This window comes from Amphiura filiformis, chromosome 17, assembly GCF_039555335.1.
Source record: "Amphiura filiformis chromosome 17, Afil_fr2py, whole genome shotgun sequence".
Classification (NCBI taxonomy): domain Eukaryota; kingdom Metazoa; phylum Echinodermata; class Ophiuroidea; order Amphilepidida; family Amphiuridae; genus Amphiura; species Amphiura filiformis.
In genome coordinates, this window is record NC_092644.1 from 665,833 (window position 1) to 682,939 (window position 17,107).

The 17,107-nt window shown below is 35.7% G+C and overlaps 2 protein-coding genes across 3 annotated transcripts in view; both read left to right on the top strand.

The window, feature by feature from the left end:
- The window catches only part of LOC140136764 (uncharacterized), a 127,249-nt gene that overhangs the window by 90,820 nt on the left and 19,322 nt on the right, over positions 1-17,107 (top strand). The gene's annotated exons all lie outside the window — the stretch shown is intronic.
- On the top strand, positions 622-6,286 carry LOC140136763 (cytochrome P450 2J4-like). The gene is made up of 3 exons (XM_072158347.1): positions 622-1,088; positions 3,068-4,036; positions 4,974-6,286. Exons 1-3 carry the CDS (start codon positions 686-688, stop codon positions 5,150-5,152), a joined length of 1,551 nt encoding a protein of 516 aa, XP_072014448.1. The 5' UTR covers positions 622-685; the 3' UTR covers positions 5,153-6,286.

Consider the following 17,107-nt stretch of genomic DNA (forward strand, 5'->3'; position numbering starts at 1 on the left):
CTGTTAAATTACATTGAATACCTCCTATGGTGATGAATTGTAAATTTCCTCATATCCCATTTCCATATTCTAACACCAACACCTTCCTCTTTTTGCTCTTATTTCTTGAACAATGTTATGAATTCTTCCAAATGTTGCACAACCAGCATCTTTAAAGATTTCCTCTCTTCCATTCAGTAGCTTCACTGCCTCACAGCCCTCCCCTATTATCTTGTACCTCATTCCTCTTCTTTTTCTTTCCTCTTTTCCTCTTCCCCGGCCCCTTCCTCTCCTCTTTTCTTCTCTTTCTCCCTCCTTTTTCCTCTTTTTTTTTTTTCTCTTCCTCAATATTGACTCTCATTTCCTAGGAGCGGTGCTCCCCGCTCCCGCACAATTTGCATCCCTGGCCAGATTTATAGGTTAATACATGCGTATCACTTGTTGGGAGTGATATTGTACAAAATAATGCACGCGTACTGAGATGCTGATGCGCCCGGGCTGATGCGTCTAATGCACGAGCTCAATAAAGTCAATTAAATGTTGATTTTTTCCGTGCTTTTCAATAGAGAGACCATTTGGTGCTCTGCGCCCTATAAGTGAAGTTATGAAAACAATTTTCAAGGCTGTCACACTATGCGTGGTCACACTTCCTATGATAATGTACAGGTGACAGTGTAAATAAACATACCAGTGCCGTACGTGCAACATGGCTGTCTTACAAACTCTTTATAGTTATTTGGCAGTACTATTTTTTGATGTTCATGCTGTGTTAGTCGGTTTGATTGTATTTCTCGTATTGTCATGGATGGTACATGGTTATCTCAATCGGGTGAAAAATCTGCCACCAGGTCCAAGAAGTTGGCCCTTAGTCGGTTGCTTGCCTCATCTCATATACATGAATGTAAAGAATAAGAGCAACATTTACGAAATGGTTGAGACTCTGTCCAAGCAGTACGGACCGGTATGCTATTTATCACTTCCTTTCGGCACCAAAATGGTCATGGTTAGCGGTTATAAAGCTGTGAATGAGTCATTGACTTGTCCTGGATTGGGTGAAGATCGACCACCCTTTCCACAAGATAATCCAGATGAACTTCTCAATGGTCTTGGTGAGTTTGATGTATTATGCACATATCAAATGCATCCCCGGCCCCTGGGGACCCGGGGATGGTCCGGGACTTGACATCATGTGACCCGGGATTTGACTCAAAATGTGTCCCGGGGGGAGCCGGGTGTTAGCCGGGACTGGTATAAGAATTGACGTCGGCCAAACCCCCGGGAAATTGGGCTGGGACTTTACCCGGGCGAGACCCGGGATTATGTCGTAACTTACCCGGGGTTTTCCAACCAGTAAAATGGGTCGTGAACATGGCCGTGGTTTACTAGTAAGGATGCCCGCATTTATGGGCCGGGGAATCCTATCACTTGACCGTACTTGAGCCGTGAATGTATATTAATAATCCACATTAATGTATACTGTTCATAATCCATTCCAAAAACAAAATCTTTGCTATTGTTTCAACATTTTGCAGTAGGCCATGTATCTGCTATTTAACGGGGCTCTAAAGTTAGCATGTTTAACCAGACCACACTGGCTTCCTATGCATGTGCACACGAAGACCTGCTATACGCTTATTTAACCACCGCCGAGATTTTTTTGATCACAAATCGTTGAAAGGATGTTTTAAATAATATCTAAAATGGCAAATCTTAATAAGTTGTGCGCTAAAAGTTTCATAGATGGTCATTTGATTTTAAACAAGATTCAAGGTAGGCATATTTGGATGGGGTATGGGCCTTATACAGAATAGCCTCATTATAATTGAAGTTGCATTTTGGAATAAAAAAAAAAAAAATCGTATAGGCCTATAATATTATGTGCTTAAAATGTTTATGCAAAGATCGAACATTCGCCACTCCCGTATCCTGGACAGATGTAAATGTAGTAATCTGTTTCTTTCATATCTTTGATGTTTTAATCATATAGACCTACACGTAGGCCCTATATCAATACGATATTCCTGGTTTATTCCCGGTATTTTCTGACCCGCCATTCATGCCTCGTAATATTTAAAACAAGCATGCATAATATTAAATATAGTGATGGCACACACTGGGTCAGGTATCTTCCTCTTGTCCCGTTCCCCCTGCCACTATAAAGCATGAAAAAATACGCGAAGTGACTAACTGGGAAAGTCGGGTGACTGGGGTCCGACATTGATATATGCAACGTAAAATTCCTTCGACGGTGTGCAAAAATCACCCCAAAACTGTGGAACGTCCCCGTACACCTTCAACCAAGAAGATCCCCGCCATGTCGCGTCACACTCTTGGCCACGGGCCTGGGATATCAAATCCGGTTATCAAATTCACCCAGCATGTCCAGAGCTCAGCAGTCCATTGAAGACATACCTGCCGCATGACAAGATTGCCGCGATATTAAGACCATATTAAAATCAACTATATCCGATGCTCAGGGCCGGGAACTTGGGCCGAGGAATACCCGGGGTTTGCATCGGTTTGCATCGGTTATTCGCCCCGGGAGGGCCGGGGAGTGGCTGAGAGTTTGGCCCGGGTGGGTCCGGGACTGGCCAGGTGTTTACCCGGGACTTGAACTTTTAAACCAAAAATCCACGGCCCACGACCCGGCCATCCCTGGGTCCCCAGGGGCCGGGGTTGCATTTGATATGTGCATTAGTTTACTATGGGCTGTGCAGGGGAGGGTAAAATTGGAGGAAAGTACATTTGACAAGGCAAGCGGGGTGGGGTGGGGTGGGGGCAAGCAATTTTTGGCAGGTCGAATGAGGGGCAGGGTAGGCCCCCTATACATTAAATTTATTATTATTATTATTATTATTATTATTATTATTATTATTATTATTATTATTATTATTATTATTATTATTATTAGTGTTATTATTATTATTATTATTATTATTATTATTATTATTACTCTTTACATAATATTATGCAAATTGTAGCCAGCTAGGTTGTGCAACGTCACACGATTGTGCATTATTTTATCTAACTTAGAGGTTCCATAGCCAATAATATTTACGATAAAGCACAACTTATTTCTGTTTTACAGGAGTTCTCATGTCATCAGGAGAACAATGGAAAGAGCATCGCAGGTTTTCCCTCAACGTTTTAAGAGGATTTGGCGTCGGTAAAAGAAGCTTCGAGGATCAGATTGCTACAGAGAGTGCGTATTTGATAAAAGAGATTGAGTCCAGAAAAGGTCAACCATTCGAGCCAACCCTTCTCTTCTGCAATGCTGTGTCGAACGTCATATGTTCTGTTGTATTTGGGAAGCGTTTTGAATACGATGATCCAGAATTTAAACATTTACTACATTGGCTGGAGGGAATGCTTGACCAAGATAATCTTGCCAGTTTTGTTTTCCTACTGATGCCAAAATTAGCTACATATCTCCTGAGGATTCCATTTTTCCCAAAAGGCCCTATGACCTCCTTCCGGAATCTTCGTAGCAAAGTTCAAGATATAGTGGATGAGCACCGACGTACCTTTGATAAGGGTAACATGCGAGACTACATCGACGTGTATTTGAGCGAAAGGCAGAGGAAAAACGAACAAGGGATTCAAACGTATCTCAGCGATGTGGAACTCCGTGCGGTCGTTCAGGACTTCTTTGTGGCTGGTACCGAAACAACATCAACAACATTACGTTGGGCTCTGCTCTACATGATGAAATTTCCTGACGTTCAGAAACGGGTACATGAAGAAATTGACTCAGTAGTTGGTCGAGATCGTCTACCTAGACTTTCTGATAAGCCTGAACTGCCTTACACCCAAGCTGTTATACATGAGATCCAGCGTTTTGGAGGCATTATCTTCTTAATCCCTCTTCGCTACGCTAAATTTAATACAGAGTTTCTTGAGTATATCATCCCCAAAGGCTCTATGCTGCAAAATAATCTGCATAGCGCTACTCGTGATGCGTCAGTTTGGGAAGAACCTGATGTGTTCAAACCAGAGCGATTCCTGGACGACAAATGTCAGGTCGTGAAGCCTCCACAACAAATAGTGTTTGGTGCAGGTATGTATGTACTAAGATTGCACACCAGTAAATAGGAATCTCCTACAACCTTTCTTCTATCAATCGTATAATGGGACATCATAACCATATAAGTACACTTTCTACCTTACTTCAAATATAGGTCAATAGGTCTACGTTAATAATACATCCTCTCCAATAAAATATATTTGATATTTAACAGGCAAAAGTGTGTGACCAGTTTATTATGAAACATAACAGTGCAAATTGTTATTCAATACTGCAACACCAAAAAATTACAAATCTTAAGTCTGTTTAATCATAGACTACATACAGACACTAGCCTATGGTGTATTGATCAGCATGTTAAAAATAATATAAATAATCTAAACTAAGTATATTTGTGTATATTTTCAGTCATCCTGGTATATAAAATATCAAGTTGATTTAATTTAAATCTAGTCAACTGGACTTACTATTTTATGACTGGCGACGTTTCACATCCTATCCTGGATGCTTCTTCAAGCCGTCTGATATTTTGGGAGGCGATTGGTCAGTGACCCGTGACGGGGTCACAAACTGAGACGTCGAGGGATCTTTTGGATAGCAGAACTGTAGGCCCCCGCCAAGTTGTGGCGCAGACCTCCTCCTCTGTTCAGAGATGTCTCCTCCCGCTTCACATAAACAGCCTCTTTCATACCTCTCTCAAACCACCGCGATTCTTTGTCCAATATGACAACGTTGACAGCTTTTAAAGACCCACCACCTCAAAATTCAGGGGAGCATTTTGAAACCTTGCTGAAACGCTCCTTACCTCCTTTTGCCTCCTTGAAAATATTACCCGGTATACCACCCACTTGTCTATCACCGCACCAGCAGTGTACACGAATTCTCACAAAGCTAAAACAAATTCATTTTAGTTTCATTTTCTGCTCATTATTTATTGTATGTATAATCAAGTGTTAATTGTTCATTTCAGGTAAACATGCATGTCTTGGAGAACAGTTGGCCCGTATGGAACTCTTCATCTTTTACACGCATCTTATGCATCGGTTTAGTTTCAAGAAAGTCACAGAGGGAGAAAGCTTGAATATTCAACCTAAACCAGCAGCAGTGTTAACACCATATCCCTACAATATCTGTGCTATTGTGCGTTAAGATGATTTTTATTCGCGTTAAGGGGTCGGGGAATCTTTTTTTTTTCTTTTCAAATTGCTCAGAAATGGGAGGAATCTGCCATGTTCGCTGTAAATTTTTGCCTAGCAATATTGAGCATTGGCTCAAAATTGATGCTGCATATCAATGACCAAACTCTCTAGTTTTATATTTGAGTACGATCACTTGTGTAAGGTCTCAGGAAATTATGTAAATAGGCTTGTATATTTGATGCACTTTTTAGTGGCAACGAAGATGATGAATTTGCTGTGCGCCGATTTCGCTACAACTTCGCCGTGATATGTTGAACTTTCTAAATAAATAATTACAGTACTTAGTTCCAACTTAAGAGAAAAGAATTATGCCTTAATGAATCTCGTCAATGCAGACAATTCATCGTGATTTTGCAAGCTCGGAAACGCCTATTCTACTTGCTATTTTGTTCATCAAAATTGAAAACATGTCCCACTTTTTTAAACGAACGAGATCTACACCCACTCCGTCATCGATGAAAACCAAGTGTATGTGTTTTTAGCACATGCATCTTGTTCAAATCGTCCACTTTAGTGCTGAGGTTTGCTTTTATATGTCATATCTACAGAATTGATGTTAAGAAGGCCAAACTCGAGCGTTGCACTGTGGTTGCTATTTTTCTTACGATTGGTATCTTGCGTTAGTAAAAATCCATATTTTCCTGGTAAAAGTCTATTGCAATACTTCATAACTGAAAACATGTGTCCAACATGTTATTAGTAAAATTACAGTTAGAGCAGAATGAGGTATTTGTGGATAGCGTAGGGGATAGGAGTGTGTTTGAAGTCGATAGAGTGTGGATTTATGTATGTGGGTGCTGGGTGTGTGAGTATTAAGGGTTGCGGGTTGGAATGTGTGCATCGGTGAGGAGTTGGAAATCAGAATTAGGATTCAGAGAGTCGGGGTTAGATGAGGTTTGGTGTTATAGGGCTAGGTTCAGGTTTATGATTATAGGTTAGGTTATAGGTTTATAGGGCGAAGTTTAGGGTTATGGTTGGTGTTAGGTTTAGGGTATAGAACAAAATTACTGGTTTTACCGCCATAGGCATATGCCTACTATATGTATGATCTTATAATATGAATTGGGTTTTTTTTTTCAAACCTTTTTTGTTGGAATATTTGTTATCTTTACATGTGTCCAATTTGTTGTGTCAGTAGGTTAACAACGGGGCAATTTTGAAATCAAGTCATTACTTACAACTCCGGTTAAAAAGCCAGTGGGGTTTCGTTCAGTCCCTGGCTTTCACTTTACCTTGTTATTCCACTTAACATGGACAGTAATCCTTCCCGGCAAGAATGACAAAATTAAAATTTTACGCTGTCCGACCCGTCTGCCTGAATAAACCAGGCAGACGTTTCTGGTGCGAGTTGCTGAAATGGTTGATGTATAACGGTAAACGGTGAAATATGATTGAATTTAAATCCCTAAAGCAATACCTGTATCTGCAATGTCCCTATAATCCTAATAAATATATTATTTGAACCCATGGTAGAGATATTACTGAAAGTCAATGTGCAATTGTGTCAAATGCCCCTTATTTAAAACCGGCCGATTCCGACGGCCAATGTATGATCATACCTACACACATCGATTTGCATACGTTACGTTAATCTATAGATCCATGCATGTGTAGATATCATGGAGGCCTGTCTTCTATGATTCCATTATCATAGTGCTGCTGTTAAACCATAGACCTTCTAAGGTCTATGGTTATACACAGCGGGCTGCAACGTTAATTTTTCTATTGTGTCTGATTAGAGCGCTGACATATTGGAAAATGTTGCCAATCAATATTCATTAGAGAGTACATTCAATGTACAGTTTTCGAAATTGAGTGACTTGTGCTTGACAAGTGCGAAATACATCTGATTGTTCGTTTTAATTACGTAACGCATAACGGCATTGATGTCATCGAATGGCTTAGTGCTGTTATGTGTTTAGTTTCAATAATAATTATTATTATTACATTTATTTTCCTTTCTTTTTTTTCTCAGTATTTATTCTTGAAGTTTGAACATATAATGCAACTTCAACATTTCGCGTCACAAGCAAAGATAGAAAACGTACTATATTTTGGAATGTTATCTGCTTAAAAATATTAATGTGTATTGTAGCGCTAACTTGTTGATAATTGCGTGCTTTTACATACAGAAATACGACAATACATGTACACAATACACACATCGATTTTGACTTCGCTATTCGCTGCACTACACGTGCCGATAATGGTATCGGTCAGCATGGTCAGTACAATGTATAGGGAGCCTACCATTTTTCTTGTATAGACGTTTGGTTTTTATCATTTATATAACAGATTTTCATCAACTTTTTAGTCTTCATTTTCACTAAATTCAAAAAATATTTCGGCGTATATAAAATTCAAATAAAATTGTCTCCTTCCTAAACGACATCAAGTGTGCCACAATTGGGTATCACGATTCGTTATATATGATGTGCAGTTAATATTCATATATTAGAAAGCTTCAGTTAAAAAATATTAAACCCGCCCACTCGGCTATTTCAAAAAGGTAATCACTTCCACTTCCACAAAGAACTTCCACGGCATGTGCAATAAATTAGCATTAAAATCAAGTTCGATTGTCATGCATTTTAAAAACACTTGGCTAGTATGGCGTATGCTGCTGTGGTTTCTACAATTGCTCGAAAATCTATCAACCAAGTGTGAATGTGCATATTTATTTACATACGAGATAAACGCATGTTCACACACAAAGAGACAGAAAATCTGTCTGCAGTCATGGAACCTGCTCTTCCAAAAAGGAGATGTCATGGCTGCACTCCCATATATTGACAAACGTCATGTGCCCAAGAAATGACCCCTTTATTTTGGCAAATCCTACACCCAATGACCCCGTTTTTTTCTCTAGCCTACACTGAATGACCACCTTTTTTGAACAATAAGTCCTCAAAATGGTAATTTCGACGCGCTTCGCGCGCATTTTGAAAAAATAAATGATTTTGTGTCTATTTTGTCCTGTACAATTTGGTAAAAAGCTATTTTTGGTTGTTAATGATGTGAAATTTTGGGCGCTCCCATACAAAATCACTCCATTTTTGACATTGCCAACACCGAATGACCCCCTATTTCTGAAAATTTCTACACTGATAGACCCCTACTTTCGTACGCTGGTAGGCACGGGTACGTCACTTTCGTATTCGAGTGCCCCCCGGCCTTGTGGTGTTAGTTGCTGCGTTATGCTTTGCCTTTGAGGCCTTCGTTATTGCCCGGGGGTCACTCCCATTGTGGCCTGTAAACCATCCGCGATAATGAAAACGCGTAAAAAGGGTAGTTTTTGTGGGTATGCACGATACGCGAGTATCGTGTTTCTCTCTCTCTCTCTCTCTCTGTGTCAGGTGGCGCTGTGTAGCGCTGCTGTGGTCTTCACAAGAGTACGCCATCTCACTCGATCTGATGCCAAGTGCGTTGCACCTTGCATTCCCTGGTTAGAAACCAGCTTCACGTCATTAGTCCAAGATGTTGGTGGACGTCCTCTTCTTCGTTTGCCTTCCATAGCCCCTTGCAAAATCTGTTTTTCTACACCTCCATGTTTCCTGACAATATGGCCAAAGTACTTCAGCTTTCTCTCCATTATGCCGCTTCTGATGGTTAGACTTGTACCAATCTTGTCGAGGATCCAGGAGTTTGTTCTCCTGTCTTTCCATGTCACTCGTAGAAGCCTCCTGTAACACCACATCTCAAAAGCATCTACTCTTTTCCTATCATTCTTGGTCATAGCCCAAGACTCGTGTTTAGGGTGACAAAAAATGAAAAAGTGGAAAAAGGGTAGCAAAAAAACGCATTTTACCTGTTTTTGAATAATGGTCATTATTTAAGGGGGGTTACCCAGCAAACACAAAACGTTTTCAACATCATTCGCAAAAGGTTATAAAAGGTTGTCAGAAAACGTTTAAATGTCGGGTTATATAAAGGGTAAAACAACGTTTTCATAACCTTAAAAAACATTTTTTGATAATCTACTGCTCAGCAAACAAAAACGTTTTACAGAATATGTGTAAATGTCGGGTTATATAAAGGGTAAAACAACGTTTTAGGAGCTGTGCAATAATTATGAGACCTGGAGGACATTTTTTGCAAACACAGCATGGAATATTTTCATTCTTATGTATTATATTATTGTGCTGTGTTTGAGTGCTGTGTTTGCAAACACAGCACTGAATTTTTTTCATTCTTATGTATTATATTATAGTGCTGTGTTTGAGTGCTGTGTTTGCAAACAAAGCATGAAATTTTTCATTCTTATGTATTATATCATAATGCTGTGTTTGAGTGCTGTGTTTGCAAACAAAGCACGGAATTTTTTCATTCTTATGTATTATATTATAGTGCTGTGTTTGAGTGCTGTGTTTGCAAACACAGCATGGAATATTTTCATTCTTATGTATTATATTATAGTGCTGTGTTTGAGTGCTGTGTTTGCAAACACAGCATGAAATTTTTCATTCTTATGTATTATATTATAGTGCTGTGTTTGAGTGCTGTGTTTGCAAACAAAGCACGGAATTTTTTTATTCTTATGTATTTTATTATAGTGCTGTGTTTGAGTGCTGTGTTTGCAAACACAGCACGGAAATTTTTTATTCTTATGTATTATATTATAATGCTGCGTTTGAGTGCTGTGTTTGCAAACAAAGCACAGGATTTTTTTCTTCTTATGTATTTTATTATAGTGCTGTGTTTGAGTGCTGTGTTTGCAAACACAGCACGGAATTTTTTTATTCTTATGTATTTTATTATAGTGCTGTGTTTGAGTGCTGTGTTTGCAAACACAGCACGGAATTTTTTTATTCTTATGTATTATATTATAGTGCTGTGTTTGAGTGCTGTGTTTGCAAACACAGCACTGATTTTTTTTCATTCTTATGTATTATATTATAGTGCTTTGTTTGAGTGCTGTGTTTGAAAACAAAGCATGAAATTTTTTCATTCTTATGTATTATATTATAATGCTGTGTTTGAGTGCTGTGTTTACAAACAAAGCACGGAATTTTTTTCATTCTTATGTATTATATTATAGTGCTGTGTTTGAGTGCTGTGTTTGCAAACAAAGCATGGAATTTTTTCATTTTTATGTATTTTATTAAAGTGCTGTGTTTGAGTGCTGTGTTTGCAAACACAGCACGGAATTTTTTTATTCTTATGTATTATATTATAGTGCTGTGTTTGAGTGCTGTGTTTGCAAACACAGCACTGAAGTTTTTCATTCTTATGTATTATATTATAGTGCTGTGTTTGAGTGCTGTGTTTGAAAACAAAGCATGAAATTTTTTCATTCTTATGTATTATATTATAGTGCTGTGTTTGAGTGCTGTGTTTGCAAACACAGCATGGAATATTTCATTCTTATGTATTATATTATAGTGCTGTGTTTGAGTGCTGTGTTTGCAAACACAGCATGAAATTTTTCATTCTTATGTATTATATTATAGTGCCGTGTTTGAGTGCTGTGTTTGCAAACAAAGCACGGAATTTTTTTATTCTTATGTATTTTATTATAGTGCTGTGTTTGCAAACACAGCACGGAATTTTTTATTCTTATGTATTATATTATAGTGCTGTGTTTGAGTGCTGTGTTTGCAAACACAGGACTGAATTTTTTTCTTATGTATTATATTATAGTGCTGTGTTTGAGTGCTGTGTTTGAAAACAAAGCATGAAATTTTTTCATTCTTATGTATTATATTATATTGCTGTGTTTGAGTGCTGTGTTTGCAAACAAAGCACGGAATTTTTTCATTCTTACGTATTATATTATAGTGCTGTGTTTGAGTGCTGTGTTTGCAAACACAGCATGGAATATTTTCATTCTTATGTATTATATTATTGTGCTGTGTTTGAGTGCTGTGTTTGCAAACACAGCACTGAATTTTTTTCATTCTTATGTATTATATTATAGTGCTGTGTTTGAGTGCTGTGTTTGCAAACAAAGCATGAAATTTTTCATTCTTATGTATTATATCATAATGCTGTGTTTGAGTGCTGTGTTTGCAAACAAAGCACGGAATTTTTTTCATTCTTATGTATTATATTATAGTGCTGTGTTTGAGTGCTGTGTTTGCAAACACAGCATGGAATATTTTCATTCTTATGTATTATATTATAGTGCTGTGTTTGAGTGCTGTGTTTGCAAACACAGCATGAAATTTTTCATTCTTATGTATTATATTATAGTGCTGTGTTTGAGTGCTGTGTTTGCAAACAAAGCACGGAATTTTGTTATTCTTATGTATTTTATTATAGTGCTGTGTTTGAGTGCTGTGTTTGCAAACACAGCACGGAAATTTTTTATTCTTATGTATTATATTATAGTGCTGTGTTTGAGTGCTGTGTTTGCAAACAAAGCACGGGATTTTTTTATTCTTATGTATTTTATTATAGTGCTGTGTTTGAGTGCTGTGTTTGCAAACACAGGACTAAATTTTTTCATTCTTATGTATTATATTATAGTGCTGTGTTTGAGTGCTGTGTTTGCAAACACAGCATGGAATATTTTCATTCTTATGTATTATACTATTGTGATGTGTTTGAGTGCTGTGTTTGCAAACACAGCACTGAATTTTTTCATTCTTATGTATTATATTATAGTGCTGTGTTTGAGTGCTGTGTTTGCAAACAAAGCATGAAATTTTTCATTCTTATGTATTATATCATAATGCTGTGTTTGAGTGCTGTGTTTGCAAACAAAGCACGGAATTTGTTCATTCTTATGTATTATATTATAGTGCTGTGTTTGTGTGCTGTGTTTGCAAACACAGCATGGAATATTTTCATTCTTATGTATTATATTATAGTGCTGTGTTTGAGTGCTGTGTTTGCAAACACAGCATGAAATTTTTTCATTCTTATGTATTATACTATAGTGCTGTGTTTGAGTGCTGTGTTTGCAAACAAATAATGGAATTTTTTCATTCTTATGTATTTTATTATAGTGCTGTGTTTGAGTGCTGTGTTTGCAAACACAGCACGGAATTTTTTTATTCTTATGTATTATATTATAGTGCTGTGTTTGAGTGCTGTGTTTGCAAACACAGCACTGATTTTTTTTCATTCTTATGTATTATATTATAGTGCTTTGTTTGAGTGCTGTGTTTGAAAACAAAGCATGAAATTTTTTCATTCTTATGTATTATATTATAATGCTGTGTTTGAGTGCTGTGTTTACAAACAAAGCACGGAATTTTTTCATTCTTATGTATTATATTATAGTGCTGTGTTTGAGTGCTGTGTTTGCAAACAAAGCATGGAATTTTTTCATTTTTATGTATTTTATTAAAGTGCTGTGTTTGAGTGCTGTGTTTGCAACACAGCACGGAATTTTTTTATTCTTATGTATTATATTATAGTGCTGTGTTTGAGTGCTGTGTTTGCAAACACAGCACTGAAGTTTTTCATTCTTATGTATTATATTATAGTGCTGTGTTTGAGTGCTGTGTTTGAAAACAAAGCATGAAATTTTTTCATTCTTATGTATTATATTATAGTGCTGTGTTTGAGTGCTGTGTTTGCAAACACAGCATGGAATATTTTCATTCTTATGTATTATATTATAGTGCTGTGTTTGAGTGCTGTGTTTGCAAACACAGCATGAAATTTTTCATTCTTATGTATTATATTATAGTGCCGTGTTTGAGTGCTGTGTTTGCAAACAAAGCACGGAATTTTTTTATTCTTATGTATTTTATTATAGTGCTGTGTTTGCAAACACAGCACGGAATTTTTTTATTCTTATGTATTATATTATAGTGCTGTGTTTGAGTGCTGTGTTTGCAAACACAGGACTGAATTTTTCATTCTTATGTATTATATTATAGTGCTGTGTTTGAGTGTGTGTTTGAAAACAAAGCATGAAATTTTTTTTTCATTCTTATGTATTATATTATATTGCTGTGTTTGAGTGCTGTGTTTGCAAACAAAGCACGGAATTTTTTCATTCTTACGTATTATATTATAGTGCTGTGTTTGAGTGCTGTGTTTGCAAACACAGCATGGAATATTTTCATTCTTATGTATTATATTATAGTGCTGTGTTTGAGTGCTGTGTTTGCAAACACAGCATGGAATATTTTCATTCTTAAGTATTACATTATAGTGCTGTGTTTGAGTGCTGTGTTTGCAAACAAAGCATGGAATTTTTTTCATTCTTATGTATTTTATTATAGTGTGTGTTTGAGTGCTGTGTTTGCAAACACAGCACGGAATTTTTTTATTCTTATGTATTATATTATAGTGCTGTGTTTGAGTGCTGTGTTTGCAAACAAAGCACGGAATTTTTTCATTCTTATGTATTATATTATAGTGCTGTGTTTGAGTGCTGTGTTTGCAAACACAGCATGGAATATTTTCATTCTTATGTATATATTATTGTGCTGTGTTTGATTGCTGTGTTTGCAATCACAGCACTGAATTTTTTCATTCTTATGTATTATATTATAGTGCTGTGTTTGAGTGCTGTGTTTGCAAACAAAGCATGACATTTTTCATTCTTATGTATTATATCATAGTGCTGTGTTTGAGTGCTGTGTTTGCAAACAAAGCATGGAATTTTTTTCATTCTTATGTATTATATTATAGTGCTGTGTTTGAGTGCTGTGTTTGCAAACAAAGCATGAAATTTTTCATTCTTATGTATTATATTATAGTGGTGTGTTTGAGTGCTGTGTTTGCAAACAAAGCATGGAATTTTTTCATTCTTATGTATTATATTATAGTGCTGTGTTTGAGTGCTGTGTTTGAAAACAAAGCATGAATTTTTTCATTCTTATGTATTATATTATAGTGCTGTGTTTGAGTGCTGTGTTTGAAAACAAAGCATGAAATTTTTTCATTCTTATGTATTATATTATAATGCTGTGTTTGAGTGCTGTGTTTGCAAACAAAGCATGGAATTTTTCATTCTTATGTATTTTATTATAGTGCTGTGTTTGAGTGCTGTGTTTGCAAACACAGCACGGAATTTTTTTTATTCTTATGTATTATATTATAGTGCTGTGTTTGAGTGCTGTGTTTGAAAACAAAGCATGAAATTTTTTCATTCTTATGTATTATATTATAATGCTGTGTTTGAGTGCTGTGTTTGCAAACAAAGCACGGAATTTGTTCATTCTTATGTATTATATTATAGTGCTGTGTTTGAGTGCTGTGTTTGCAAACAAAGCATGAAATTTTTTCATTCTTATGTATTATATTATAGTGCTGTGTTTGAGTGCTGTGTTTGCAAACACAGCATGGAATATTTTCATTCTTATGTATTATATTATAGTGCTGTGTTTGTGTGCTGTGTTTGCAAACACAGCATGGAATATTTTCATTCTTATGTATTATATTATAGTGCTGTGTTTGAGTGCTGTGTTTGCAAACACAGCATGAAATTTTTCATTCTTATGTATTATACTATAGTGCTGTGTTTGAGTGCTGTGTTTGCAAACAAATAATGGAATTTTTTCATTCTTATGTATTTTATTATAGTGCTGTGTTTGAGTGCTGTGTTTGCAAACACAGCACGGAATTTTTTTATTCTTATGTATTATATTATAGTGCTGTGTTTGAGTGCTGTGTTTGCAAACACAGCACTGATTTTTTTTCATTCTTATGTATTATATTATAGTGCTTTGTTTGAGTGCTGTGTTTGAAAACAAAGCATGAAATTTTTCATTCTTATGTATTATATTATAATGCTGTGTTTGAGTGCTGTGTTTACAAACAAAGCACGGAATTTTTTTCATTCTTATGTATTATATTATAGTGCTGTGTTTGAGTGCTGTGTTTGCAAACAAAGCATGGAATTTTTTCATTCTTATGTATTTTATTAAAGTGCTGTGTTTGAGTGCTGTGTTTGCAACACAGCACGGAATTTTTATTCTTATGTATTATATTATAGTGCTGTGTTTGAGTGCTGTGTTTGCAAACACAGCACTGAAGTTTTTCATTCTTATGTATTATATTATAGTGCTGTGTTTGAGTGCTGTGTTTGAAAACAAAGCATGAAATTTTTTTTCATTCTTATGTATTATATTATAGTGCTGTGTTTGAGTGCTGTGTTTGCAAACACAGCATGGAATATTTTCATTCTTATGTATTATATTATAGTGCTGTGTTTGAGTGCTGTGTTTGCAAACACAGCATGAAATTTTTCATTCTTATGTATTATATTATAGTGTTGTGTTTGAGTGCTGTGTTTGCAAACAAAGCACGGAATTTTTTTTTATTCTTATGTATTTTATTATAGTGCTGTGTTTGCAAACACAGCACGGAATTTTTTTATTCTTATGTATTATATTATAGTGCTGTGTTTGAGTGCTGTGTTTGCAAACACAGGACTGAATTTTTTCATTCTTATGTATTATATTATAGTGCTGTGTTTGAGTGGTGTGTTTGAAAACAAAGCATGGAATTTTTTTCATTCTTATGTATTATATTATATTGCTGTGTTTGAGTGCTGTGTTTGCAAACAAAGCACGGAATTTTTTCATTCTTACGTATTATATTATAGTGCTGTGTTTGAGTGCTGTGTTTGCAAACACAGCATGGAATATTTTCATTCTTATGTATTATATTATAGTGCTGTGTTTGAGTGCTGTGTTTGCAAACACAGCATGGAATATTTTCATTCTTAAGTATTACATTATAGTGCTGTGTTTGAGTGCTGTGTTTGCAAACACAGCACTGAATTTTTCATTCTTATGTATTATATTATAGTGCTGTGTTTGAGTGTTGTGTTTGAAAACAAAGCATGAAATTTTTTCATTCTTATGTATTATATTATAATGCTGTGTTTGAGTGCTGTGTTTGCAAACAAAGCATGGAATTTTTTCATTCTTATGTATTTTATTATAGTGCTGTGTTTGAGTGCTGTGTTTGCAAACACAGCACGGAATTTTTTTATTCTTATGTATTATATTATAGTGCTGTGTTTGAGTGCTGTGTTTGCAAACAAAGCATGAAATTTTTTCATTCTTATGTATTATATTATAATGCTGTGTTTGAGTGCTGTGTTTGCAAACAAAGCACGGAATTTTTTCATTCTTATGTATTATATTATAGTGCTGTGTTTGAGTGCTGTGTTTGCAAACACAGCATGGAATATTTTCATTCTTATGTATTATATTATTGTGCTGTGTTTGAGTGCTGTGTTTGCAAACACAGCACTGAATTTTTTTCATTCTTATGTATTATATTATAGTGCTGTGTTTGAGTGCTGTGTTTTGCAAACAAAGCATGAAATTTTTCATTCTTATGTATTATATCATAATGCTGTGTTTGAGTGCTGTGTTTGCAAACAAAGCACGGAATGTTTTCATTCTTATGTATTATATTATAGTGCTGTGTTTGAGTGCTGTGTTTGCAAACACAGCATGGAATATTTTCATTCTTATGTATTATATTATAGTGCTGTGTTTGAGTGCTGTGTTTGCAAACAAAGCATGGAATTTTTCATTCTTATGTATTTTATTATAGTGCTGTGTTTGAGTGCTGTGTTTGCAAACACAGCACGGAATTTTTTTATTCTTATGTATTATATTATAATGCTGTGTTTGAGTGCTGTGTTTGCAAACAAAGCACGGAATTTTTTCATTCTTATGTATTATATTATAGTGTTGTGTTTGAGTGCTGTGTTTGCAAACACAGCATGGAATATTTTCATTCTTATGTATTATATTATTGTGTTGTGTTTGCAAACACAGCACTGAATTTTTTTCATTCTGATGTATTATATTATAGTGCTGTGTTTGAGTGCTGTGTTTGCAAACACAGCACTGAATTTTTTCATTCTGATGTATTATATTATAGTGCTGTGTTTGAGTGCTTTGTTTGCAAACAAAGCATGAAATTTTTCATTCTTATGTATTATATTATAGTGCTGTGTTTGAGTGCTGTGTTTGCAAAC